Source organism: Paralichthys olivaceus, chromosome 20 (assembly GCF_024713975.1).
Source record: "Paralichthys olivaceus isolate ysfri-2021 chromosome 20, ASM2471397v2, whole genome shotgun sequence".
In the NCBI taxonomy this organism is placed as follows: domain Eukaryota; kingdom Metazoa; phylum Chordata; class Actinopteri; order Pleuronectiformes; family Paralichthyidae; genus Paralichthys; species Paralichthys olivaceus.
Window position 1 is genome coordinate 450866 of NC_091112.1, and position 27206 is coordinate 478071.

At 45.5% G+C, this 27206-nt stretch overlaps 6 protein-coding genes and 1 long non-coding RNA gene across 22 annotated transcripts; 3 read left to right on the forward strand and 4 right to left on the reverse strand.

Moving 5' to 3' along the window:
- The first annotated feature begins 583 nt into the window (after window positions 1-583).
- Window positions 584-6136, forward strand: LOC109647554 (E3 ubiquitin-protein ligase RING2-A-like). 9 transcript variants are annotated; one of them, XM_069516593.1, is made up of 8 exons: window positions 618-886; window positions 1498-1580; window positions 1871-2031; window positions 2406-2687; window positions 2906-3226; window positions 3627-3767; window positions 3798-3921; window positions 4287-6136. In XM_069516593.1, exons 2-8 carry the CDS (start codon window positions 1503-1505, stop codon window positions 4434-4436), a joined length of 1257 nt encoding a protein of 418 aa, XP_069372694.1. In that variant the 5' UTR covers window positions 618-886; window positions 1498-1502; the 3' UTR covers window positions 4437-6136. The 9 variants fall into 9 exon arrangements, with proteins under 9 accessions (XP_069372695.1, XP_069372694.1, XP_069372690.1 ...); XM_069516594.1 differs by having other exon boundaries at window positions 584-886; window positions 2406-2630; window positions 3627-3921; XM_069516589.1 differs by having other exon boundaries at window positions 3627-3921.
- Window positions 6137-6481: 345 nt separating this feature from the next.
- On the reverse strand, window positions 6482-9416 carry rps18 (ribosomal protein S18). The gene is made up of 6 exons (XM_020106465.2): window positions 9275-9416; window positions 8521-8619; window positions 8161-8247; window positions 7785-7886; window positions 6759-6850; window positions 6482-6601 (listed from the first exon to the last, which is right to left on the reverse strand). The coding sequence occupies exons 1-6, from the start codon at window positions 9275-9277 to the stop codon at window positions 6526-6528; spliced, it is 459 nt and encodes a 152-aa protein (XP_019962024.1). The 5' UTR covers window positions 9278-9416; the 3' UTR covers window positions 6482-6525.
- Window positions 9206-17184, forward strand: vps52 (VPS52 subunit of GARP complex). 7 transcript variants are annotated; one of them, XM_069516583.1, is made up of 20 exons: window positions 9206-9347; window positions 10153-10234; window positions 10387-10439; window positions 10734-10809; window positions 11223-11290; window positions 11563-11738; window positions 11817-11967; window positions 12053-12153; window positions 12272-12404; window positions 13006-13063; window positions 13734-13867; window positions 14298-14453; window positions 14671-14789; window positions 15009-15132; window positions 15249-15344; window positions 15523-15630; window positions 16065-16130; window positions 16208-16319; window positions 16491-16609; window positions 16710-17184. In XM_069516583.1, exons 2-20 carry the CDS (start codon window positions 10168-10170, stop codon window positions 16869-16871), a joined length of 2079 nt encoding a protein of 692 aa, XP_069372684.1. In that variant the 5' UTR covers window positions 9206-9347; window positions 10153-10167; the 3' UTR covers window positions 16872-17184. The 7 variants fall into 7 exon arrangements, with proteins under 7 accessions (XP_069372684.1, XP_069372680.1, XP_069372682.1 ...); XM_069516579.1 differs by lacking the exon at window positions 9206-9347 and adding an exon at window positions 9492-9628; XM_069516581.1 differs by lacking the exon at window positions 9206-9347 and adding an exon at window positions 9492-9628 and having other exon boundaries at window positions 16725-17184.
- Window positions 11362-13110, reverse strand: LOC138405927 (uncharacterized). Its single transcript, XR_011239587.1, has 2 exons — window positions 12993-13110; window positions 11362-11992 (listed from the first exon to the last, which is right to left on the reverse strand). It is a non-coding gene; the product is annotated as an uncharacterized lncRNA (long non-coding RNA).
- igldcp (Ig-like domain-containing protein) lies at window positions 17015-21662 on the reverse strand. Its single transcript, XM_069516600.1, has 8 exons — window positions 21536-21662; window positions 20739-20922; window positions 19844-19887; window positions 19380-19736; window positions 18676-18766; window positions 18257-18435; window positions 17810-17860; window positions 17015-17599 (listed from the first exon to the last, which is right to left on the reverse strand). The coding sequence occupies exons 2-8, from the start codon at window positions 20744-20746 to the stop codon at window positions 17517-17519; spliced, it is 813 nt and encodes a 270-aa protein (XP_069372701.1). The 5' UTR covers window positions 20747-20922; window positions 21536-21662; the 3' UTR covers window positions 17015-17516.
- On the forward strand, window positions 21159-27032 carry LOC138405926 (uncharacterized). Of its 2 annotated transcripts, none has more exons than XM_069516603.1 (5): window positions 21159-21404; window positions 21553-21924; window positions 22022-22144; window positions 26110-26171; window positions 26505-27032. In XM_069516603.1, exons 1-5 carry the CDS (start codon window positions 21371-21373, stop codon window positions 26649-26651), a joined length of 738 nt encoding a protein of 245 aa, XP_069372704.1. In that variant the 5' UTR covers window positions 21159-21370; the 3' UTR covers window positions 26652-27032. The 2 variants fall into 2 exon arrangements, with proteins under 2 accessions (XP_069372704.1, XP_069372703.1); XM_069516602.1 differs by having other exon boundaries at window positions 21268-21404; window positions 22019-22144.
- Window positions 22982-25246, reverse strand: LOC138405925 (uncharacterized). The gene is made up of 2 exons (XM_069516601.1): window positions 24413-25246; window positions 22982-23843 (listed from the first exon to the last, which is right to left on the reverse strand). Exons 1-2 carry the CDS (start codon window positions 24737-24739, stop codon window positions 23334-23336), a joined length of 837 nt encoding a protein of 278 aa, XP_069372702.1. The 5' UTR covers window positions 24740-25246; the 3' UTR covers window positions 22982-23333.
- Window positions 27033-27206: the final 174 nt, after the last annotated feature.

The following is a 27206-nucleotide window of genomic DNA, read 5'->3' on the forward strand; positions in this document are numbered from 1 at the left end:
AATTATCAGCAGCACTCAACTGGAGCATCAGAAAAGAACTTGAGGGTTTATAGAACAATGGAGGGCAGGAAGAAAGGTGAGTTTACCTTTGACACACCTTTAAAACACAAAGGGGATTCAATGACACACAAACCAACAATTATAAATCACAGTAGAGATGAATCACAAGGAGAGAAGCAATGTAATGATTATATCAATTATTGTCAGATGTGTTATTGCTGCTAGTTCAGGAGGCGTTACTCAACATTCCAATGATTATGTACGAGTTTTCAAAGCATCCAAAATCTAAACAGAACATAACGCACAGAAACTGATCCACTGAAAGTTTGGTCCAAAAGAAAAAAAGAAAAAAGAAAAAATGGTAAACGTATAAATGTCACAAAACTCTGATGAAATAAAAAGTGATGAATGTGTTAATGAGCCACACTGGGGGGGGGGGGGGGCAGTCTTTTATTATTGATAGTTTATGACTGAAACGTGTAATTCTGATGTTTTAGTTGGTGGATTTAATGTAAAATAAAATAAAATACTTAATGAAAAGTTTTTAGGGTGCATGTGTATATTTGGTTTCAATACTCCTTTTGGCCGCTGTTGGCGCTGTGTGGCTGCTGAGCAGCAGGAGTTGTTACTTCCGGTGAGAAGAAGAAGAAGATGGCTAACGTTAGCTAGCCTCGGGCTCAGAAAATGTCGCGCTCTCGGTGTGTGATCGTGTTTTTCTCCTCAGAGTGACACTGAAGCTGGACGGAGACGCCCCCCGGCGGCGGACAGGAGCCGCTGTGTGTAGTTGTGTTGCGTCTTTGCGGAGTTGTCAGGCGGTTGTTGTGTGTTCGTGTAGCGGGAGGAGGTCGCGTCTCCTCCGGTCAGCTGTCCATCACTTCCCCGTCAGGTGAGAGATTCAAACACGAAGAAGATCCACGAAGAAGATCCACGATCACTGAGGTCCACCTGCTTTAAACACACACACACACACACACACACACACACACACACACACACACACACACTCACTCTCTCACACTCTCACACTCACACACACACACTCTCACACACTCACACACACACTCTCACACACACACACACACACACACAGGAGGGAAACATCAGGTCACTGCTGGAGATAAAAAGACAAAGAAAAAAAAGACACAATTACTGAGAGTAGACTAAAACAATCTGAGTCATAAAAGTAATTTCGTCATTTTATAAGAATGAATAAATGTTAAGAGGAATAAAAGTTACAATTCTATGAGAAAAAAGTCGTTAATGAAAATAAATTAGGAGGAAAAAACCCATTTGATTTGTAATTTCACAACAGTCATACCACATCATACGAAATAGACTCACAAAGAAAACAACAGAAGAACGACTGAAACTGACACAACTACTGAGGAGATGTTAAAGCTGTGAAAGAGAAGTGAGAATCCTGACCTGAGTCACGTGGAGTTTCACTGAAGCTGATCGTTGTGTGAAGTTTAACAGTTTGTGATTTTCTCTCTGCAGCAGTGATGGCAGCTCCCGTCAACGTCCAGACTCCCAGTAAAACCTGGGAGCTGAGCCTGTACGAGCTGCACAGGAGCCCGCAGGTATCAGGAGTATTCTGTTTTCAAAATGTGACATCAAATGTTCACAATAAGATTTAAAAGGTTTTAATAAAGGAGTGACGATCTAAGAAGCAGTAGATTAGTTAGAACACTGCGGTGTGAAAAGATTACAGAATAGTGTGAAGAGTCCTGATGGTAGAGCGGTCATCCTCCAACCAGAAGGTCGGCGGTTCAATCCCAGTCTTATTCCTTTGCATGCCAAAGTGTCCTCGGGCAAGATACTGAACCCCATAGAAATACAAACGCAGAGCGTTGTCTGTGTGTGTGTCCAGGAGGCGATCATGGACGGGACAGAGGTGGCGGTGTCTCCTCGCTCTCTGCACAGCGAGCTGATGTGTCCCATCTGTCTGGACATGCTGAAGAACACCATGACCACCAAAGAGTGTCTGCATCGCTTCTGCTCCGACTGCATCGTGACGGCACTGCGATCAGGGTGAGAGCTCCCCAGGCTCTGTCTGTCTGGATCAATCTGTTGTTATGGCAACAAAAGGTCACGGCTTATCGGTCCAAATTATTCCTATGCAGTATTCATGAGTAGTACAATGTCCGTGTGGTGTGTAGCGTACTACATGACTCATGAGTGAGACCTCTGCTGTGAAAGTAAAATACTCAACAACTTGAACAACAACAGGATGTTCTCTTCAATTCTGGGTCAACGTGACCCCGAAGTTAACTTTGAAAACAGAACTCGTGTAACCGAGTTCACTGTGACCTTAAGAGGTTACGTGAAAATATCCATATAACCACACGAGTATCTGTTGATTCTTGCATTATTGCGCTACAGTCTCAAACTTCCTCCCTCCTCAGGAACAAAGAGTGTCCGACCTGCAGGAAGAAGCTGGTTTCCAGACGTTCGCTGCGTCGAGACTCAAATTTCGATGCACTGATCTCGAAGATCTACCCGAGCCGTGAAGAGTACGAGGCCCACCAGCGACGAGTCCTGGACCGACTCAACCGTCTGCACAACAAGGAGGCGCTGAGCTCCAGCATCGAGGAGGGGCTCCGCCAGCAGGCCCGCTACAGGTCCGAGAGGTGGGGGACGGACAGGGAGACAACAGGAGGTCGATCACAGCGGTTCAGTATCTGCCTGTGAGAGATTATCTGTCAGAGCAGAGTCACAGAAACAACTTCATAATAAGAAGAAACTTTATTTCTGTAGCGCCGTTCAAAACCAAAGTCGTAAAGTGCTTCACAAAATAAAAGTGCAAAGATAGAAAATTGTAAAAACGCCAGATTATACTCTTATTATCTATTTATCAGACAAACGGGTCATTCTTGTTGTGTAACCTCACCGTCGCCCCCTGCAGGAACCACCGGGTGAAGAAGCCGACTCAGGAAAGTGACAACACCACTTTCAGCGGGGGGGAGGATAATGGTGATGCCCGCTCTCACCTTTCCCACGACTCCGCCCCCTCACACACACCTCACCCCTGCGGTCAGACACCCTCAGAGGCGGGGCCGAGCCGCAAGAGGCCGCGGGCGTCGGACGATGGCTCGGGCCCCGAGGCCGACAGTGGGAGCCCAACGCCTCCTCTGAGACGCCACAAAGAGGGGGTGGCCTCAGAGATCGAGCTGGTATTCAGACCCCACCCACAGCTGGTCCACGCCCACGACTATAACCAGACCAGGTGTGTGTGTGTGTGCGTGCGTGTGCGTGCGTGCGTGTGCACATGTGAGAGAGAGAGAACCATCTGTCCTTCTCTCTGATTGGATCTCTCTCTTCTCTCCCCCGCATTCCACCCATCTCTCCTTTCCTCCCCCCTTCCTTTTCTTTCCTCACCCCAACCGGTCGAGGCAGATGACCGCCCACATTGAGCCTGGTTCTTCCAGAGGTGTCTCCCTGTTAATGAGGGAGTTTTTCCTCCACAGTCGCCTGTGCTTGCTCATTGTGGGAACTGTTGGGTTTCTCTATGTTAATATTGTTTTAAGATCTTGACCTTTAAATGTAAAGTTCCTTGAGATAATGTAAATTATGAATTGGCGCTATATAAATAAAATTGAATTGAATTGAATCTTCTTTCGGTGCAGATTTGTGAAGACGACAGCGAACGCCACGGTGGACCACCTGTCCAAGTACCTGGCTCTGCGCATCGCTCTGGAGGACAGACGGACCAACAGGGAGGTGGAGGATGGAGGGAGGGAGGAGGGTGGAGGGGTAGAGGAGAGAGAAGCAGCGGGAGGAGGAGCAGCGGGCGGAGGAGCAGCGGGAGGAGGAGCAGCGGGCGGAGGAGCAGTGGTTGGCGGTGGCGAAGGCTCTAGCCTGGGCAGCGTCAGTGAGAAACAGTACACCATCTACATCATGACCAGAGGAGGACAGTTCTCTGTGAGTAACAATGAGACAAACTTTGTTGGTTTGATTTAAATAAACTTTAACAGATGGAAGATTCTCCAGGAAATGACATCACAGGGAGAAACTAGAGGGCCGGATTAGTGGCAGCATGTTCTGATTTGTCGTGTCACTGATTTATATTAAGACCAAAACATGTTGACTACATAATAAAAGAAGAGCATCTCTTATTCTGCCACTGAATGAACCCTGCCAGCTAACTAACTAGCTGACTAACCAGCTAACTAACTAGCTGACTAACCAGCTAACTAACTAGCTGACTGACAAAGAAACTGGAAACATAACCTGAGGTAAAGGAACCAACCTGCAGAGGTCAAATGTTAAAACTTCTTTCTCTCAAGACGCTGAACGGATCTCTGACTCTGGAGTTGGTCAACGAGAAGTTCTGGAAGGTCAGGAAGCCGCTGGAGCTTTACTACGCCCCCACCAAGGACCAGCAGCCGGCGCCACCCGCCCAGCAGAAGACTCCACCTCCTCAGAGAGAGGGATGAGGAAGACGAGTGCGCTGCTCTCTCCGTCTCCTCCACTTCTCCTCACACACGTCTTCTGTTTGAGGATGGAAGGTCAGCAGCTGCCATTTTCACATCGTTGGCGTCTGTTTTAATTTTTTCTCCTGACGTTAACTCTGCTTTGATTTAATCTGTAAAACTGAATCTTAAGATTGAAAGAAAATCAAACCACTCAACATCAGCTGGTGATTTAAACTCTGGTCGTTGGTCGTGGAGTTCCTGTTTTTATCTTATTACTTACAAATTAACAAACGCACAAATGTAAAGGTTTTTTCCGTACGGTGCCAAACAAGTTTCAGTTCTCCGACTCTTCTTACGAGTATTTATTTGTGTCACAACAACGTAAGTAAAAATAGCTTCTCATTATGTAGACATGCTCTTTTAAATTCTACTTTCATTTTCTGTCAGGAGGAAAAAAAAATCTTGCTAAAAGAAAAAGAACCTGAATGTGAGAAAGTGTTTGTGAAGATCGAGTTTTAGATTTTCACACAACATGAGCTGGTTCTAAACATTGTTTTAATAATAATAAAAAGTCATGTTGAGTTCTGACAGAATCGATCTGTGTAGTTACGTTTCTAAATGAAAGGACTGCAGCTCGTAGTTGGTGTTAGTTTAGTTTGATCAGCTTTAAACAGTGTGAACCAAAGTGATCATGGTTTTATTTCACTCCACTCTGGAACATGTTTTCTCCACAGACTGTAAATTAGATCGTCCACCAACAGTCTCCTCATGAAACCACATTTAAAGTCCCTTGATCCGGACACTCACAAACATCAGTCCACTAAATATGTTGTTTTCATGAGGATCCACAAATTATTCTCTGAGAAAATCATTGAATGTTAAAGACAAAAGCTTCTGTGTGACCTCTTTAGAGAAGTAGTAAAGATGGACACTAACACGAACCATCTCTGACCGACCTTTATTTAACTCCACTTTGATTCTAGATGATTCTGATCCAGATGCTTTCAGGATCTTAATTTACAGCCTGTGGTTCTGACGACGTTTCTTTAATCCACACACTCGTGGCTGCGACTCTTCAAACCAGCTGTGTGGGTCAGGTTGTCCTGACGACGTCTGGTTTAATGAGCTTGTTTTGTGGTTCAGGTGAATCTGATCATGATCCTCTCAGCTGATCGTTCGAACTGTCAGAGAGATGGTTTCTATTTAAAGATCAGTCCTCAGGTATTTATCAGCAGGATATTAGTCCACGATCTTTTTATGAGTATGAGACACTTAGAAGGAAAAATTCTGAGATATTACGAGAAGAAAGTCACAATATTTCTGAAATGACTCTTTATGAACTTTATGATTTTTTTCTTAGACATGGCCCCGGCACTCTGTCGTACCTTTTAATAACTGATGTAATGTTTTCATGTCCTTTAGAAAACCTCTGCCTTTAACTTTGCTGCCGTTTTATTGAACTCTGATATTAAGATGTAGCTGTGACACTTCACCTGCTGCTGTTTCCTTTTAAAACCATGTCTGTTCAAAAGCCATAAACCTTTTTAAGGTTCATTGACCTGACGCCTCCTCTGTCTTTACGCACTTTATATTTCCTGCAGTCATTTTCCCACCGCACCTGTTTTTATGGAATATTTGTATATTAAGAAAAAGTGAACTCTTGAACGCTGTTCCATCACTAAATACTGTCCGCAAAACAATAAACTGATTTACTGATCAGATGTTTGGTGTAAATGTGGCTGATTTAAAATCAGTTGTGAGGAACCTTCAGTAACTCGTTGAAGTGTTTGTCTCTGCTGCTCTTTGATTTGTGCCGCTGAGGCCGGAGATGAGGTGATATACATATTTAGATCAAAGTGATGGAGACACGTGATCTTTGAGCCTCGAGGTTCCTTTGTTGTTTTACTTTAACACGCTGAGCCGAGGAATATTTTATTGTGATGCAACATAACGGAGCCAGAAAACAGCAGCTTTTTGAAACAAACCATCAGTTGACTTTTCTTTGTCACGTAGTCATGATGGAAGTCACGTCAGGTTCACGAACAAACACAACTCAGGACACGTTCTGTGAACGGTGGCTTTTTATTCAAACAAGGGGAAGCTGGAGACTTTACTTCTTCTTGGACACACCGACAGTGCGACCACGGCGGCCGGTGGTCTTGGTGTGCTGACCACGCACACGCAGACTGAAAGAGACAAGAGAACAAGTTCAAGTTAGTTCCAATGATTTTACTTGTCAGTTATCTTAACATTCTGACGTTAGATCAAACAGAACTGTAGAAATAAAACAGAGGATCAGTGCAGAGGAGGTTCGTCCTCTCTGGACCGGATCGGATCTCTTACCCCCAGAAGTGCCTCAGACCACGGTGAGCCCTGATCTTCTTCAGCCTCTCCAGATCTTCTCTCAGCTTGTTGTCCAGACCGTTGGCGAGGACCTGAAACCAGATGAGAGGACGGTCAGAGGAGATTAAAACCAGCTGTCAACACATTGGTTTAACAAAGTTCACGTAATCAATACTGATCGGACGCTGCTTCAGTTAGCGACGGAGGTAGAACAATTTCACATGTCTGGAAAAACGTTTAAAAAAAAACAAAACACATCTTTAAGTTGAACAGTCGATGTTTCAGCATCACAGGATTGAAACGTTTCCTGAAAGTCGTTTGCTCTTTAGAGAGAAGTACTAACAGAAAACCCACTGAGGAACTTCTGATCATTTATCATCTGACTGAAGTTTGGCACAAAGTTACAGTGATTGACAGATTTCAGAGCAGGAAGTGACATCATTGCTTCTGACGCTGGAACCAGTGGAAAGACTCGTTGGCAGAAATCTGCCAGTTTGTGAGGAAAAGTGCTTTTTAAATCAAGTTTTTTTTACCCTGGATTAAAACCAGTTAATTTGGAGGCGATGTGTGAAGTCAGTTTATCTTTGTGTCGACTCAGCGACGCTCGTCTCTAAAACACATTCCAGATGCTTCATAACAAACTGACAAGTGGCTCAACCAGTCACTGACAGTTTGTCATGATGTCATCAACGGCAGATACTTCAAGCGTTTGACACAGTGACAATAAAACCACACGACTGTTAAACTGAATGAACCTGTGGTGAAAAGTTTATCCACATTTGACGTGACGACAGTGAACCAGCTGACCTACTTTGAAATGTGGACCAGAGGAGCCGGGATTAAACCACTCGGTCGACCTCCTGAGCCACAGCAGCCACGTTAGTGACTTGTGATAATTACTAAGTTCAACGTTTATTTAACCATGTTTCAGTTATAGTCACTTGATTTAGAATGTTCTGAAAATCAGAGGCCGGCGATGTTTGTTAATTTCGTGTTCACTCAGACGAGTCGAGCGTGTTCGTCTACCTGACTGTATTTTCCGTCCTTGACGTCCTTCTGCCTGTTGAGGAACCAATCTGGGATTTTGTACTGTCGAGGATTCTGCATGATGGTCACCACCCGCTCCACCTGAAAGTCAGGAACCACGCTCAGTTCACAGGAAGTAAGATGTTCTCAACAGTTAGGTCACAAAATGAGGTCATGGAGTGTGAACCTTGTGTTACGAGCACACACTGAGGTCAGAGGTCAACCACAGGGTTTCTGAAGATGATTCACCAGCGACAGTTGAAACGTTGAGGACAATGTGTGTTACGACACGTGAACACGTTTCTGACACGTCACTGGCTTCACCTGCAGCTCACGGCTCCTCACATCTTAAATGATTTCTGAAATCAGGTCTCACCTCCTCCTCAGTAAGTTCTCCCGCCCTCTTGTTCAGGTCGATGTCGGCCTTCCTCAGGACGACATGTGCGTAACGTCTGCCAACACCCTGAGGAGGAAACGGTGTCGGTGTTACACATAAAATAATGACAAAAACAAGAACATGTGACGTTCAACGATAAAGAGATGAAACGGGAAACATGAGATCGTACAAATGAGCTAGAAACTTAATGTAGAACACAAACTTCAGAACTGAGCTGAGGAGATAAAGACTGAAGTTTCAGTTTTCAGTGAACTTTCCCTTAAAGACGCAGAATGACCCACTGACCGGTTACGAGCGTCCCCTTGAATGTAGCGTGACTCAGACCGCAGCTGACCGTACCTTGATGGCAGTGATGGCGAAGGCGATCTTCCTCCTTCCATCAATGTTCGTGTTGAGAACACGGAGAATGTGCTGGAACTTCTCGGGGATGACCAGAGACTGAAAACAGAAGAGAACACTCATCAACACGATCCTCCATCAGTTGTGCAGCCGGTTAGAACCTCCAGAGTTCAGGTGACACCATCTTTACACGGAGTTCACTGCAGGGCCCGTTAAACACACGTCATCAACGGGCGACGAGTACCTGAGATTTGGAGACTACAGGAGCTGAACTGAACTCATATTAAGGAAAGGGGGGGGTAACCGAGCTGTGTCCCGGGAAACTGAAGCTTTGGATCCGCCGGAGCGAGCAACACGACCCGGACACATGGAGCTCAGCAGCCGGGTCACTTACTGAACCAGCGATGGTTAGCTTAGCCGGCTAACCACAGCTAGCTTACACAGCTGGACCAGTTTCACGACACCAGACCCCGAGAACACATCGAGCATCGGCCGGGAGCGACTCCGCTTCTACCCGGGACCGAACGAGATGGACTGAACAGCCTGTGGGAGAGTTCGGCTCCATGACGCCGGAGCCCCGCAGCTCACACTCAAACTGTCCGAATAACGTGCGTCCTGCCGCCGATAAACCACAAATATAACTTCCAGCCGCTCCAGTGAAACCTGGACCATCCGCCATGACGATAAAAGGCAGAACCAGAGAGAGATGAAGGCAGATTGAAGACGGATTCAGAGTCTCTCCGGACAAACTCACCATCTTGAAGCAGGTTCCGTGCGAAGAGGAAGTGGCTCCAGTCCCGCGAGAGTTTCACCCTGCGCGAGCGGAAGTGAGTCCGTCGCTTTTAATGTGTCCGACCAGAGTTCAGAAATAGAATAGAAACGTTTTTGTGTTGAGGCGAAAAAACTACAGGCGACAAACCCGCCGGTGTCACAGTGTTCATGGTCCGTGAGGCTGAACCGCTCGTCAGAACCACAGACCTCAGATCGGGTGGAAGCTCGTCGGGACTTGATTTGTCTGTTTCAGTTCGTGATGGCGGAGGAAGCAGCAGCTGACGTGAGCTCAGCAGGAAGCTCGACACAAGTGGCTCTGGACTATTTACAAGATGAGGTGACTCTTCTCTCCGCTCCCCCCACTGACCCCGGCTCTGCCCGCTGGTTTCTAACGAACTGCTCCTGGATGATTCAGGAGAATCTGCGTGAAGCTCAGGCTGCGTTTTAATGAAGCTAATGGAGCTAATGGAGCTAACGTTAGCTGTTAGCATCCTGTCAAAACAGCCCCAGCTCGACCACTTCCTGGTTGCGTCAATCAGCTGATGATCGATCAGTCAAATGAGAGAAAACCTGTTTTCTCAATCGAGCAGACGAGTAAAGATGTGAAACAGAATCTGGTCCCAGCTTCACACGTGTTCGGTGCATGTGATGATTATTTACACGTTAAACTGATCTCCACCATGTTGTCTCCTCTTCACTGATCTAAAGAAGTGACCATCAGAGCACAGTGTTCCACTCACAACTCTTTTGCTGTTAAATATCATTAATAAGAATAATAATTTCCTGTCACAGCCTTTTACTGATGTCTGTTAATGATCCAGCGCTGAAGACTGAGTGAACAGCTGTGTGTGTTTCCTCCAGAAGACCGACGGAGACATGGCCAACCTGAACCTGGGAGAACTGGACCTCACCACTGACGAATACATCCTGGATGAAGTGGACAGTGAGTTTATCTCTTCCTGTGATACAGCACATGTCTGCAGGAGCAGTCAAATATACTCACATGTAAAACCTCCAGAAGGAAAGAATGAGAGAAAGCTCATAATCGGTCACCTGAGAGTTTGATGATTCACCAGCACTGTTCCTCTCCTGCAGTTCACATCCAGGCCAATCTGGAAGACGACCTGGTGAAGGAGGCGCTCAAAACGGTGAGAGCGTCCCAACACTAATGTTGAACAGGAAGTGTTGGAATTAAATGAATCCATGTCTCCAGGTTGAATCCTGTGTCTCTGTGTGAACTCGTTGTTTCTCTCTTGTAATAAAACCAACATCCTGGTATTTTTACATCTAAATCTCGGTCTTTTCTCTGTTTGACTCGTCCTCCTCTCGGGGACGTGACTCATCCTGCGTCCAGTCAAAGCTTTCTGGAATTCAGAATTTGTGTAGTGTGTTGTAAATGTCTCGCTGAACTGCACATAACTTCATCATTTACTTGTTTCCAGGGCGTTGACCTGCGGCAGTACTCCAAGCAGGTGGAGGCGGAGCTGCAGAGGATCGAACAGGCCTCCATCAAAGACTGTATCCTTCTGCTCACTGCAGCCACAGTTAGTTAGATGAGGCTCAGTCTGTTTCCTGCTGAGGAACATTTGTTACTTCCTCCTCCTGCTGCTCGTCACACAACAAACACATGTCCAACAAACACAACCTCAAACCAGAGCACAGAACTGATAACCGTGTGTGTCACATCCTGCTCACACGTCGGCAGGTGATTATCATTCAGCTGCATTCACGTACATGAGACTGTCGACGATGTATGTGTAAAAAAAATTAAAGCACCAGAAACACAAAAAAGAAACATTTTCTTCCGCTGATGCACAATATTTTTCTGGATGAGACTTTTGGTTCGTTCCCACTGACGTTAAATCAACATTGGTGTTTGTTGTAAAGTTGGATTTTTGAGAAACGTTGTTTTTCCTGAGTTCGTCTGTCAGACATCAAGGAGAGTCAGAACATCGCTCTTCTGCACAACCAGATCACCGCCTGCGACTCCATACTGGAGGTGAGACCAGACGCCTGTACTCCAGATCTATGGTCAAAGATTTTAATAGAAAAAAAACCAACCACAAATAGTTTTTCAGTCTCAAATTAAAATCAAAGTTTAATGAACTGCAGTTTTAACCCATCATACCCCTAAAAATGAACTCAAACCTTTTATTGAGCTCGTTAAGAATAAAACCAGCAGCTGCGTCAGGCTTCCCACGTGAGCAGAGTTTATCTGTATATATTACAATAAGATCAGATCTGTCTTTGTCTGACGGTTCGTTCTCTCAGCGTATGGAGGGAATGCTGAGCGGCTTCCAGAGCGACCTGTCGTCCATCAGCAGTGAGATCCAGACGCTGCAGCAGCAGTCGGTCAGCATGAATGTGCGGCTGAAGAACAGGCAGGCCGTGCGCAGTCACCTCAGCCAGCTGGTGGACGAGCTGGTGGTGCCCGGGGCCATGATCTCGTGAGTGGGTGGCGTGTGGTTGAATGTGCTGTGATGTGAGGGTCCAGCGTTTGTGTAACGTTGTCCCGTGTCGCGCAGCACCATCCTGGAGAGTCCAGTGACGGAGCAGGAGTTTCTGGAGCAGCTTCACGAGCTCAACAACAAGATCAACTTTGCCAAAGAGCTGAGCTTCAGAGAGACGCTGGCGTGCTCCGACATCCAGGACATCGTGGACCGCCTCAAACTCAAGGTGACACTGACTCTGCCTCGTCCACCTTCAATAAAATCGCAGAACAAGCTGAGATTCAAACTCTGCTGCTGTTTCCTGGTCTCAGGCCGTGTCGAAGATCAGAGAGTTCATCCTTCAGAAGATCTACTCCTTCAGGAAGCCGATGACAAACTACCAGATACCACAGAACACTCTGCTGAAGTACAGGTGAGCAGCTCTAAAGCATCTGATTGGTCACGAGATGTGAGAGAAAACTGATGAAGGTTTGTGTCAGTGACAAAAGAGGAAACATTTCAAATAATCAATCCTTTGTTCGTCTCTGGAGATTTTTCTATCAGTTCCTTTTGGCCAATGAGAGGACGGTTGCCAAGGAGATCCGAGACGAGTACGTGGACACGATGAGCAAAATTTACTACAGTTACTTCAAGTCGTACAGCGGCAGGCTGCTCAAAGTGCAGGTCAGTGAGTCGTCTCCGTGAGCTTGTTCAGGTTCATTCACTGGACACGTCTCCGTCACTGGTTACACACACACGAGATCAAAACAACCTCCGTCCACACGAGCGTCCTCGCTCCATATCCGAAATACTCTCAGTCCAAAATTAAACATCACGTGACGATTCATGTCCAGACTCAATAAATACGTGTTTAACCAAACACTTTATGTTTCAGTCTCTGTCGTTATAACTTCTTCTTACATCTTCAGTTGATGTGAAACGGCAGCTACAATCCACTGTGTCGCTGCCTCTTTAATAGGGCGGAGCTTATATACTCTGACACACCCACGAAATTAGAGGACCCGACGCAGTTTAGAGGAAACATGTCGCTAAACCTGGAAACTGAAACAAAACATTTTTAAAAGTCTCCGAGATAAAGTGGAGGCCGACGTTTCCTTGTTGACCAATCAGAGCAGACTTTATCAGGAGGGGGCGTCTCAAAGAGACGGGAGCACGATGTGTTTTCTGAACATTAGAGCACGAGAACGTTTTACAGAAATAACACTGATTCAAATGATCAACCTGAAGAGGAACTTAAAGAACTCTCCTCACATTCTGTCCACAGTACGAGGAGGTGGCAGACAAAGACGACCTGATGGGCGTAGAAGACACAGCCAAGAAAGATATCCTTCAACATGTGTGTTCTCCAGACGTTCACAGCGTCAGACCTGGAACCCAGAACAACAAACACCATTTAGAATAATGGAGACATCAATAAACATAGAAGAAGCACATGTATAATAAATTCATGAAAATATAGAATACAGGATAAAGAAAGAGAGAAAGAAAATAAAGGAGAAGTGTAAAACTCGCAGATTAAAAAAAACCTCATCAATAGAATCAATTCAAACTGATGAAAACAGGAAGTGACTCATCTTGTGTCTGGCGACGTGGGTGATTAGAAGGCGTGTGACAGATCGTCCATCAAAACAAAGACAAACTCCTTTTATGAGACTTGGCAGTGAAGTGTGAGGTCGTTGAAATCTCCTGAATGACACATTGAAATATGCAAATGAGACGGTTACGCTCAGACCTGGCAGAGACAAAGTGAAAATGAGACGACGTGGCCTCGGGACATTCAGTACATGTGTGTGTGGGCGAGGCACTTTAATGTACAGTGCATATTTACCTGGGTCAGTGACATGCGTGTGGGTGTGTCTCATACATACCGAACATAGAGAACACCGGGGCAGTGATGCGTGATTTATGTAATGTGTGATTACTGATGACGAGGCAGGAATCAGGTCGTGAGACTCTGTGGAGCTGAGGATCCTTGACTCGCTGCCGCCGCACGTTTCTTCTCCAAACCGTCTCTGAAGAGCAGGAACACCATCTTCACTGTCGGCCAGAGGGGGGCGATCCTGAGCCCCTCCGAGCTGGAGGGGCCCATCCTGGTTCCACACACGGCTCAGAGAGGAGACAGCAGAGTGAGACGTCCGACACACTGACACAAACAGGAGGAAGTAGACGACCACAGTGAATCTGGTTTCAGTGTAAAAGAGATTTTAGTCTCACAGATGAACTGATTTGGGATTTTCTGGCCTCGGAACACGATATCTCATCTTTTAGACTTCTGTTAAAACACCAGCTCACATCATGTGTCTTTGTTGTCGTGATCTTTGAAACGTCTTTGATCAGAAGCAGCCGAGACGCTGAGACAAGCTTCTTTTACTAAACTAGAAAGACGTCGTCTTTGAAAACAGGAAGTTGAAGCTCGTACTTCCTTAGAATAAAAAGTTATGTTAATCATGAGCAGTCAGATGGAGAGGAGCTGCAGTGGAATCATAACATCCTGGTTGGTTAGAACAGCTACTGCAAGATAAATATAATATTCACATATTTCTCTCTTCTCCTCAGTATCCATATGAGACCCTGTTCCGCAGTCAGCACTACGCTTTACTGGACAACGGCTGCAGAGAGTTCCTGTTCCTGTCCGACTTCTTCATGGTGACAGGGAATTCTGCCCTCGACCTCTTCAACAGCATCATGGGAAAAACCCTCAGCATGTTCCTGGTACGAAGGAGGCGACCGCCCAGACTTCAACGTTTAGTTCACTTCATCACTCAGTGGTTATTTTCAAATGTTAGCTCCTCCTCTTCCAGCGGTTTCAGGTGATGTTGATGCTGCGTTCAGGAACAACTGAAATGATGCGTTCACTGAACAGATCAGCATTCGTGCGTCATTCTGACTCAACGTCTCAGTGTCGTGTTCTCTGCGTCTGTCCCCGCAGAAGAGCATGTCCACATACGTGTCCGACTGCTACGACAGCATCGCCGTCTTCCTGTGCATCCACATCATCCTGAGGTTCAGAGCCATCACCGCCAAGAGGAACATCCCCGCCCTCGACAAGTCAGTGTCACACCAACGAGGAAGACAAACTTGTTATCAGCGTCTTTTTCAAACTCTGAACCGACAAAGCAGGAAATTCATGAAGTTCTTCCTGTGGCCTCGTCATGTGTGTGTGTGTGTGTGTGTGTGTGTGTGTGTGTGTGTGTGTGTGTGTGTGTGTGTGTGTGTGTGTGTGTGTGTGTGTGTGTGTGTGTGTGTGTGTGTGTGTGTGTGTGTCAGGTACTGGGAGGCCGTGCTGGAGCTGCTGTGGCCGAGGTTCGAGTTGATTCTGGAGATGAACATTCACAGCATCAGAAACACAGACCCTCAGAAACTGGGAGTGTTGGACACCAGACCACACTACGTACGTACACACACACACACACACACACACACACACACACACACGTAACAACATCACACAGGAGTGTGTATGTGTGTATTTGTGTGTTAGTGACCTGAGTGTGTGTTTTGTTTCAGATCACTCGTCGTTATGCAGAGTTCTCGTCAGCGATCGTCAGTATCAATCAGACGTTTCCCAACGAGAGGACACACGCTCTGCTGGGACAGCTGCAGGTAACACACACACACACACACGTTTAGAGCAGCCAATAGTTCTGAATGTGCGTCACGCCCCCTGGTGGTGGAGTCGGCAGTGAAACAAACGACTGATGAGGAAACGTCTCTGGTGGAGGAGGAAGAGTTTCCTGGTGAATTTGTCAGACTGTTGATAAGATGCACGTTTGTTTTGCAGGTTGAGGTTGAAAACTTTGTGCTGAAGATGGCGGCAGAGTTTCCCTCCAGAAGAGACCAGCTCATCTTCCTCATCAACAACTACGACATGATGCTCGGCGTCCTCATGGTGACAGAACACAAGCTACCAACAAGCAGCTCCTTCTCTCATTTCAGTCTCAGGTGTAGAGTCGAAATCTGTTTCCAACTTAAAGACGTGAGAAAAATAACATCTGGACGTTTCCTGTAGTCAGAGGAACCTCCTCGTCTTTCCAAGTGGACGTCTTCGTCTTCTACGGCTCCTCTTCTTCATCCTGAGAGATTTGTGTTCTTCAGTTTCACGTCCGTCACGTGTTAGAAACCTCAGAGACACGCCCACTCCCTCACTCATGGACTCACTCTGACATTTCATAGACACGTCAGGAACACGTCAGGAACACGTCAGGAACACGTCAGGAACACGTCAGGAACACGTCAGGAACACGTCAGGAACATATGAAAACATCAGTGTATGTCTGAATGCAGCTGATGTGGTGACTGTGTTGTTGTGCCTTGTTTGTCCAGGAGAGGGCAGCAGACGACAGTAAAGAGGTGGAGGGTTTCCAGCAGCTGCTTCTCGCCAGAACTCAGGTACGATCGGATCACTGCAGAGGAAACAATAAGTTTCAGTGTAAAATCTTTGTGGTTGATTTGTTTTTTTTTTTAAGGAGTTCATCGAGGAGATTCTGTCGCCCCCCTTCGGAGGGATGATCGCCTTTGTGAAGGAGGCCGAGGGGCTGATGGAGAAAGGGCAGCTTGACCGACTGAAGAACGAGGAAGGTGACGACGATATTTTCTCTTATCTTAATATTAGTTGAGTAGAAATGTCAGGAAACAGAATCTGTGAAAGGTTTTTAACATTTAGTCAGTTTCAAAGTGTGTGTGTGTGTGTGTGTGTGTGTGTGTGTGTGTGTGTCTGTGTGTCTGTGTGTGTGTGTGTGTGTGCTGCAGCTCGGATCACTCAGCTCGTTCGGGGGTTTTCCAGCTCGTGGAAACAGTCGGTGGAGTCGATGAGTCAAGACGTCATGAGGTCGTTCACCAACTTCAAAAACGGAACCAGCATCATACAGGTGAGATGCACCTGAGACCACAGACAGGAAATGAAGATGGACACATGGGTCCTTTAAAGTGAAGCCGAATCATCCTGATTGTTTTATGATTGATGTAAAGATCTTTTCACCGCAGGGCGCTCTGACGCAGCTGATCCAGTACTACCACGGCTTCCACAAGATCCTGAACCAGCCGACGTTCCGCAGCCTGGCCGTGCGCTCGGAGCTCATCAACCTGCATCACCTCATGGTCGAGGTCAAGAAGCACAAACCAAACTTCTGACGACCGGTAAAACATCTGGATTCCCCCTGGTTCTCTCCTCTTTCCGCTAAAGACCACGAGGCTCCTTTCTCACTTACATCACTGTTGCCATGGTTACGCCTGGTGGAGTGTTTCCTCTCAAAGTTAAATCTACTGACGAGAAGTAAAGCCACAAAAACAGACTTTTATTCTGAAACACTGAACAGACACTTCATATTTATTGTTTAAGAATGTGACTTCCTGTGTTCGTCTCCTCTCTCCAGTGAAGTTTGTACATCTGTGACAGGTGTTTGATCACATGACCTTTTCTTGACCATTAAAGAACGAAGCTGAAGATTTTCTACGTTTTCTTCTGTTGACCTCCATCATCGAGGAATCAGCTGATTATTTTATTATTTGTCAGAGAAGATGTTTAGATGTTAAAAGACTTTGTAAACAGAGTGAAGGTTTAAACTATGTTAATTAATTATTTACATTTAAACAAGACAATAACAATTCACACTTGAATAAACAGGTTCCTGTTTCTTAGACTTTCATTCATCAAACATTTATTCACGTTAAACCCGTCGACTCAGTGTCAGTCTTAAAACGACTGATTTGAAAAAACGCTCAAGTTAAATTTACAGAATAAACACAAGACGACAAACGACCTCACGCGTCGACGCCTCAGAACAGACGAGGGATCTGGAAACTGGTGACGAGACCGAAACACAGAAGAAGAAGTGAACAGCTGCTTTTGATGGCGTCACCTGGAAGAACAGCAGATATTTGTTTCGTGACAAACTCTTCACGTGATCTTTTCAAACCACAAATAAATGTTGCTGAGGTTTGATATTTTACAGTTTATTCATAAACCCTCGTATAAGTAACTGTAAGTTAAGGAAACACAAATACAACTAAAGACATGAATACAATGAGCTCTGGTCCTCGGGCCGTCACAAGTCTTTTTAATTTCTCACCTGATATTTCACTTTTCATTTCGTCGTGGACTCGGACTCTGGTGCAGGCTCCTGTGGAACAGACGAGTGACGTCGGTTACACGATGAAAACACTCGAACCACGCGACACAAACAAGACGAATCAACAAAGGTTTGACTTTTCAAATCCTCTGATTCTTTCTCCAGGTGTCGGAGCAGCAAGAAACGGTTTGATCTCAGGAGAAGCTGCAGACGAGTGTCACATGTTACTGATGAACTTTCTATCATGATTCACTTTTATAGATTCAGACACAGATTCAGTCTTTTGTTGTTTGTGTGAAAAAGTTTCTTCTAGTTTCCAGAACTCAGAAACATGAAAATAAAAAAGCTTGTGAAGCTGGAACCTGAGGGTTTTTGTTCGTTGGCTCAATAATGAAAATATTTGCTGAGTGATGCATGAGAGAAGTGATGACGTCAGGCGCCGCTCACCCTGCACGGCGAGCTGCACGGTGCTGATGGAGAGGCCGTGCCCGTCCAGGACTTTGTACGTTCCCTCGTCTGAGCGCCGCAGGTTCTTCACCGTCAGCTGCTCCTTCAGCGGATCTTTCTCCAGACGCAGACTGTTCTCGTCGCCCTTCATCCACAGCTCCGACCACTCCGAGCTGTTCCTGAGGAGCAAAGATCAGACCGTCAGTCACTGTTTAAAGTCTGCAGAGCGCCCCCTGGAGGCTGCACCAAGAGAGAAGAGGCAGGTTCACATGACATGGACAGAATGAAAGTATATTAAACACATATTTATATATATACATTTTATATCCCAGAATTTCTGCATCAAAGTTTTCTGGATTTTAACAATTTTTCTTTTTCCTCTTTAATAAAAACAAAATGTCTGTTGGACGGAAGCCGACCTGCCCTGGAAGACGACTCTCGCTGAGTGACTGCTCTGAAGATCCAGAACCAGGTCCTCGCCTGGACACCGAACCTGATGGGATTTATGGTCTGAAAACACAGATGTCGTAGCTCGGTCAGTGACTGAGAATAAACCCACAACACATTTAACACACTACACATTTAACACACAACACATTTAACACACTACAGATTTAACACACAACACATTTAACACACAACACATTTAACACACAACACATTTAACACACAACAGCAGCTACATGTTCATTATCCTGGCGTAGGTTCGGTGTTTTATTTTTCATAAAGAAATTTAGTTTTATTCTTATTTGTGATTGAAAGATTAAGTGTCATGTTGTTAAAACAAGATTTTAAATGAAAATGAGTCAAATGACATAAAACAAATACAGAAAACAAACTAAACCACAGAAAAAAAAGAAAAAGTTCATCACACAGTCTCCTCGTGAAACCACATTTAAATTTACCAGATTTTCTTTGGATCAAATCACACGCACTCATTTTTATCATTTTATTTCCAAATGTCATAAAAAGAGATTTTTTTAAAATCACTGGATCTGCACCAGAATTGAATCAGTTGTTTGTCATGTGATGTCCGACGCCTCCACAAAGTTTCCTGGGAATCGGTTCAGCCGTTTCTGAGTGATCCTGTTCACAATGGGACGAAGAGAAGTTCCGAACTCACCGAACACAGACAGTTTCACGCCCTGAATGAAGACCCGGGTTTTCTTCGACCTTTCTCCGTCCACCACCATGAAGCTCTCGTATCGTCCAGTGTCTCCGAGCTGAACGTCGCTGATGACCAGCGAACAATCCCCCGACACGAGCTTCTCCTCGGGAACCTCCACCCGTCCCCCGTACCCCTCCGCCTGCCACCTCTGCGCCCCCAGCTGCTCGAACACAGCGGCAGAGGCGGTGGTCTGCCACTGGACGTGGCAGGAGGCCAGAGCCCCGAGGCGGGGCCTCCAGCTGCAGGGGAGGACGGCCTGCTCCCCCACCGTGTAGGTGACGGACAGGAAGTTGGTGGACAAGGAAGAGGAGTCTGAAAGAAGAGACGCACGGAAACATTCACTCGACCACCAAGAACAAAGACCCCTGGTGGTGTTTAGGTGCAGTTACACTGCAGCTCACTGTCAATCACAGACTCACCGACCAAACTGACGACCAGGAAACCGAGAAGTTTCACCAACAACCTGAAACAACAACGAGAAGGTTCAATCACAGGAAACGTGCGACTTCATCAGAGTAAAAAAACCGAATCAGAACAATTTAAAATTCTCTTATTTAATTAGAACTCTTCTATACTTTTCTTTATTTTCCCAAATTATCAAACACTCGAAGCTGAACGAGCTAAAAAAAAAGAATTAGTCGCAGTTACAACGTGACATCGGACGATCTGATGCATAAAATATATTGAATAAAATCTGATTATTAATGTTCTTTTATTTCTGAATGAATCTCTTGTGTGTTGAAATGTCAAAGGTTTTCAGAATTTATTGAATAATTAATCAGTTAATTAGAAAATAATTAATCAGTTAATTAGAAAATAATCATCAGATGAATTTACAAGATGAAAGTGTCCGAGGTTATAAAACATTTTTGTCAGAGTATAAGTTCCCACATGCAACAGAGTGTAATGACGTAAAATACTTGAAGTAGTTGAGTACATGTACTTTTACTTTCCACCTGTGGTGAACGTGAAACTTTGTCAGAAACGAAATTAACGAAGTTAAGTTTCGTTTCTTTTCTTCTGGTGATTGAGGGGCGCTGTTTCCCCTGCTGCTCCGATATACATATATAATATCACAATATAAAAACAATATAAATACGATATAAATACACTGCAAATACAATATAACTACAATGCAAATACAATATAAATACAATGCAAATACAATATAAGTACACTGACATATAAACATAACAAAACATGGACAGGATCTATGAAACGAGACAATATCAGAATATATCGAATCCAAATGAAACAGTTTAAAAACATATGAATCAAAGTAGATCGCTTCAGAATAAAAGTAGAGTTTGTGACCTGGTCATGGTGTCAGGTTTAGTCTGTCCTCTTCCTCTGGATCTGGATCAGGATCTGGATCTGGTTCTGGATCTGGTTCAGATCGTTGACCATCAAGTGAGAGTCCGTTGACAACCACTTCCTCTTTGCATTTCAAAACAAAAGTCCCGTGTTGCGTAACCAGTGTCTGAGCTGCAGGTTGAAACTGTTCAAAAAACAAGAAGAAAGAAGGAAGAAGCGGAGACAGCTGTTGTCTTTGTCTCCTGATGTTTTGTGAGTCTCATCTTTCACCTGACAACTGTCCACAGAGTCACAACATGCTTTTATTCTGAAGGACCTGTTGTGTTTATAACACAAGTGACTTGACAGGTTTCTGCAGAAACGAAAGTTTGTGTTCATGATGAACGAGAAGTTTGTTTTAGTGGAAACAACATATGGCGAACACACACACAGACACACACACACACACACAGACACACACACACACAGTCACACACACACACACACACAGTCACACACACACACAGACACACACACACACACACACACACACACACACACACACACACACTCTCTCTCTCTCTCTCCTGCACGTTGAAGTGAAGTCATAATTGAACTGTGCATGAAGAATTCCTCCAGTGTGAGTTTCAGTCATGGCAGCTCTCTCATGGGTCCTCTCTCTCCTCTGTTAGTATCCATGCATATACATGCACATATATATATATATATATATATATATATATATGCATGTATATATTATATTTCATACTTCAAAGATTCTTCAGAGATACTTGACTTCAGGTTCTTCAGCTTCTCACCTCCTCTCTCTCCTCAGGTGTTGCAGGATGTCACCGGTCTTCAGCCTCACCTGTTCTCCGCTCTGTCCCGGGGGTCCAGGTGGGGCAGAACGTCAGTCTGACCTGTGAGCCGAGGTCCAGCGAGGAGGTCACCTGGTACCTGTTGCCTGCAGGTTCAGACCAGCTGCAGGCTCTGCTGACGATCACCCTCGGTAACCTGGGGCAACAGGTGGTCGTCCACCACTCTGAGAACATCAGCCACATGAGCAGCGGCGGGGGGGACGAGGGGACAGACCCCGTCACTCTGAAGATCACAGCAGTGGAGGAGCGGGACGGGGGGATGTATTTCTGCTCCGTACGGTGTCAGGGGTTCATGTGCTTTAACAGAGGGACTCTTCTGTCTGTGGACGGTGAGATGTTTGATGAGGAGCGACCTTTAACCTCCAAGTCTGACGAGGAAGGTCAGAGGTCAAAGTCTCAACTGATCAATTATCTGTTTGTTAGCAGGAGCCGATGGGACGTCGGCCACAGTTGAGACCAGTCCGCCATGTTGGAGCCTGGGAATCTGTGTCCTTCCTGCTTCACTCGTCCTCGTCCTCCTTCTCGTCCTCGTCCTCTTCCTGGGATCAGGTGTGTGGCTGCCTGTTTGTGGGTTATTGACACCAATCAATCAATCAATCAATCAATCAATTAAAATGATGTCATAGTATTGATGAAGCAACCAACAGTACAGAGATAAGTTACAATGATCTCAAAGTCATGTTTGCATATGAATTCACCCGAAGTTAAATATAAATATGAATATAATATAAATGTAATATAAATATATAGACATTCTACTTTTATTTTTTGGTACTGAAGTACTTTTAGTTGAGTAGTATTTTGACCACAGTTAATATCATGAACTAAAATCAACAGTAAATGATGAACAGTTAAAAGTCACTGAAGTGAAACCCGGTGAGGATGTTGGAGGTGGGGGGGCTGTAACACCTCCTACTGGTCAGAGGCTGTAACTGCAGGGTACAAAAATTTAATTTAAAAAAAACATTTGAGACTTGGCTTATATCTTTTTATTTTACTGTTATTTTCGATAATGAATTTAATTTCAGAACATTCAGTTATTTTCTGTGGAGCCTAATTAATAAAGTGACTGAAGTCTCAAAAATACAATCTGATAATTGACCTTTCGTGCTAAAACGATATATAGAGAACTTCCCTTCTGTTTGTGCTTCTGCTCAAGATGATGATTTATTTGCTCCAAAACTAAAATTGTTGCCTGTTGTCATATAAAACTGTTCCAATATTTTATATAGTATTTAAAGTGAACAAAATGTTGTGCTGTGTTAAATACGACAGAGTTAAAGGGGAGTTCCTCTCAGTCTGAGTGACTTCCTGTCTCTGTCATGACGTCACGCTCAAGTGATCGGATGTAGGAAAATAAATACAACAAAAATCTGCTGTGGCCTGTTTTCAGAAAGAAGAAATTTATTGACTAGATGTTTTAATAATAGACATTATGATTGTGAGTTTTTTCACAATAAAAGTATCGAGACAAATCAGCATGTTTACAACTAAAAATCATCAAATTAAAATCGAGCAACGTGATTGGACAGAAAAAGAAGAAACAGGAAACATCTTCAAACATTCTAAAAGAATCAAAGACTGAACCAAACGTTTCCACAGAAGCATTCAGAGAATAAATCCACTTCCTGTCGGACCACGCACAGAGATCATGACGAGTCAGATGTTGGCGGTTTGAACTGGGGGACGTCCTCGTGTTGATGATCAGACGTGTGGTTGAATCGTGGTCGGCGTGTTTCTACAGCTGCTTCAGCAGCAGCCCGTAGGGACGGATGGACTCCTGCACGATGGCAGTCGTCTGGACGGGGTTCGACCCTTCGGGGACGTAAACCAACCAGACGTCTTCTCTCTGACACTTCTTCCTCTTCTCCGGGTTGATGCGGTTCTGAAGAACCACCTTGTACGTCTTCCCGTCCACTTTGGACTTGAACACCTTGCAGTATTTCTCCGCCATCTTGATGTCTGGCGTGGAGTACGCTCCCCTGCCCTTGGTGTCACCGGTGGTCAGAGAGGCCGCGGCGGCGTCCAGAAACCCGGGCTCGTTCTCCGGGATCCCGTCGTGGGTCAGGATGATGCCGAGGGAGCCGTCCATGTTGTGTGCGTGGTAAGAGACGGGCCACGCGTCCTTACCGGTCCCAAGCCAGCGGTCATTGCCGTCGTACTTCCTGCTGACTCGTAGGGCGACGCGGCTCCACCCACAGGGACGAACGTACGGCTCGTTACCTCGGAGGAACACGGTGTCGCCATCCTGGAGGTCAACAGAGGTCAACAAAGGTCAACTGAGGTCAACTGAGGTCAACTGAGGTCAACAAAGGTCAACTGAGGTCAACAAAGGTCAACAGAGGTCAACAGAGGTCAACAGAGGTCAACTGAAACTTGAAGATCAAACATTAAACTGAGTTCTAACACACACACACAATAACACACATACACACACAATAACACACACACACACACACAATAACACACACACACACACACACACACAATAACACACACACACACACACACAATAACACACATACACACACACAATAACACACATACACAGAATAACACACACACAATAACACACAATAACACACACACACAGAAACAATAACACACACACAATAACACACAATAACACACACACACACACACACCCCCTCTCTCTCTCTCTCCCCCTCTCTCTCTCTCTTCCCCCCCTCTCCCCCCCTCTCTCTCTCTCCCTCTCCCCCCCCTCTCTCTCTCACTCTCTCTCCCCCTCTCCCCCCTCTCTCTCCCCCCCCCCCTCTCACTCTCTCTCCCCCTCTCCCCCCCCCCCCCCTCTCTCACCCGCACGGAGGTGAAGTCATAGTTGAACTGAGGATGGAAGAACTCCTCCAGGTTGATCTTCACGCTCGCTCTCTGACTCTCCTGCAGCCCCGGGTCCTCCGTCAGTGCGGGCGGGGAGCTGTACATGTCCCGGTCCTGCTCCTCCAGGGACAGAGACCCGACCCCCGGGTACTCCAGCTGCTCCAGACCCTGCTGCTTGTAAAACTCCCGGAGCGCCACGATGTTCACGAAGTCCTGCGGAGTGAGCGGAGACGACCCCGTGGTGGAGCCCACGTTACAGCCGCTGAGAGCGGACAGAGCCTCCAGACACAGGCCGGTGTCCGGCATGGTGCTGAGAGGAGCTGACAGAGGACACGGCCCGGGACAAGAGCACCGGAGCCCGGGACTGACAGAGGACACGGCCCGGGACAAGAGCACCGGAGCCCGGGACTGACAGAGGACACGACCCGGGACAAGAGCACCGGAGCCCGGGACTGACAGAGGACACGATCCCGGACAAGAGCACCGGAGCCCGGGACTGACAGAGGACACGGCCCGCGACAAGAGCACCGGAGCCCGGGACTGACAGAGGACACGACCCGGGACAAGAGCACCGGAGCCCGGGACTGACAGAGGACACGACCCCGGACAAGAGCACCGGAGCCCGGGACTGACAGAGGACACGAGCCGGGACAAGAGCACCGGAGCCCGGGACTGACAGAGGACACGACCCCGGACAAGAGCACCGGAGCCCGGGACTGACAGAGGACACGGCCCGCGACAAGAGCACCGGAGCCCGGGACTGACAGAGGACACGGCCCGCGACAAGAGCACCGGAGAGAGAAAACTTTCACTTTCACATTGAAAACACTTTCACTTTCTGTGGACCTGGATCAAGACTGTACGAAGAGTAATAGAGTATTAAAGTAATAGAGTATTAAAGTAACAGAGTATTAAAGTAATAGAATACTAAAGTAATAGAGTATTAAAGTAATGGAGTATTAAAGTAATAGAGTATTAAAGTAATAGAGTATTAAAGTAACAGTCATTTTGCGTTTGGAGGATAAAGTTATCAGTTCTGACAGTGAAAGACAAAATAAAATGAAAACTAACATTTGATGATAAAAAGTTTCTGTCAAGTATTTTGACCTTTTATCAGAATTTCCACTTTCTATCTCATAATAAGTTTTTATTAGTTTATAATTCGTTTTTTTATATTTTTATTTGTCATCTCATATTCTAATATATTACTTTTTTAGTTAAGAACAAGAAGTGATTGAGTATAAAGTATTTATTTAAGAGTTTAGTGGAACTTATAAATAATGTATGAAACTGCTGTTGTTGTTCTTCTCCAACTAAATGACAGGAAACATCTTGACGAACACATTTAACTCATCGTCTTTATCACTCACGCGTCTGCGAACATGAGGGAGGAGGGTTTATGACATGTACTGCAGCCGGCCACCAGGGGGTGATAGAGCTGCGTAGGCCTCTCTTTTGGTCATGTCGTCCATCTTTATTTAAAGTCTGTGTTTCAAACCGAATCAGCTTCTAATGGTTCTGAACATTTAGATGTGATTTCTCTTCTGAGTTTCACTTCAGGGATTTTATGAATGACTGTGTTTGGATCTCGGACCCTCGTGTCTTCGTTAAAACACAAACTGAATCCTTGGTGTTGAACTTTAATCACTGACTCCGCCTCCTCTCTTCGTCCGCAGGTAAACCAGCTGTTTGCAGCTGTCGCTCAGGGAGCAGGGCGTCGGCTCCGAGGGTCACAGAGGTCAGTAGATCTCAGCTTCGCTCGCTCTTTTTGATCCGTCTCTTCTTTTCCTCTCTTCTTATTGGACGTTCTTTTTTCAGAACAGTGACACCAACACTTTCCTTTATCAACCCTCTGCATTTGATGATGTCATCTTTGACCTTTGACCTCCATGAATGCACGTCCGTGTTTACATTTTATGCTTTTATTTTGTACGTTTCACTGTTTTACGTTTAAAACTGCGGCGCTGCACCTTTAAACGTGCGACTGTAGCAGTTTCACAGTAACTGATCAGTTCCTCGTCTCGAGGATGATGTTTGTGTCGTCATGGAAACAGCTGATGTGTCTCTGCAGGACGACTTGCTGCATTACTCCTGTCTGAAGCACATGGACCAGCCACGCCCCCCCGGCCAACAGCGAGCACGATTGGTGCGACAGGACGTCACGTACTCGGCGGTGGCCAGTCGCAAAAACCCGACAGGATCACGTGACCGCAGATAGAGGGCTTCACTGCCACCTGCTGGTGATACAGTAAATTACATTCTGTTGTTTCATTAAAGATTCAGTTTGTAGGATTTAGCGACATCTAGTGGTGAGGGTGCAGATTGCAACACCCAACCTTCACCCCTCTGTTCCACGTGTGTAGGAGAACCTGCGGTGGCTGAATGTAATGGATGTTTTATTTTTATATGTTTTCTTATATTTGACTTTTTATGTTGTTTCTTGTTAGTGTTAATTATCTAACGACCACATTTAGCAGTGACATTATTTTGTTGGGGCCACACCCGGCAGCTAAAGTTCCTCTATTGTTTTTATATATATTATACATCGTGTTTATGTCTTAATAATGTGAAAAACTAAAATAAACTTCACGGTGAGAAACCGGCCTGTTGTTCTTTCTCTGATGTGATTTAAGAAGAAATGTTACGATGCATTTAGAGAAAATAAAAACTTAAAAAGAACAGAAGTGTAAAAATCATATTTCCTTTTAAAAATAAATGAAATATAAATAATAACAATGAACGATTTTGTTTCAGCGTTTCACAAAGAAGAACC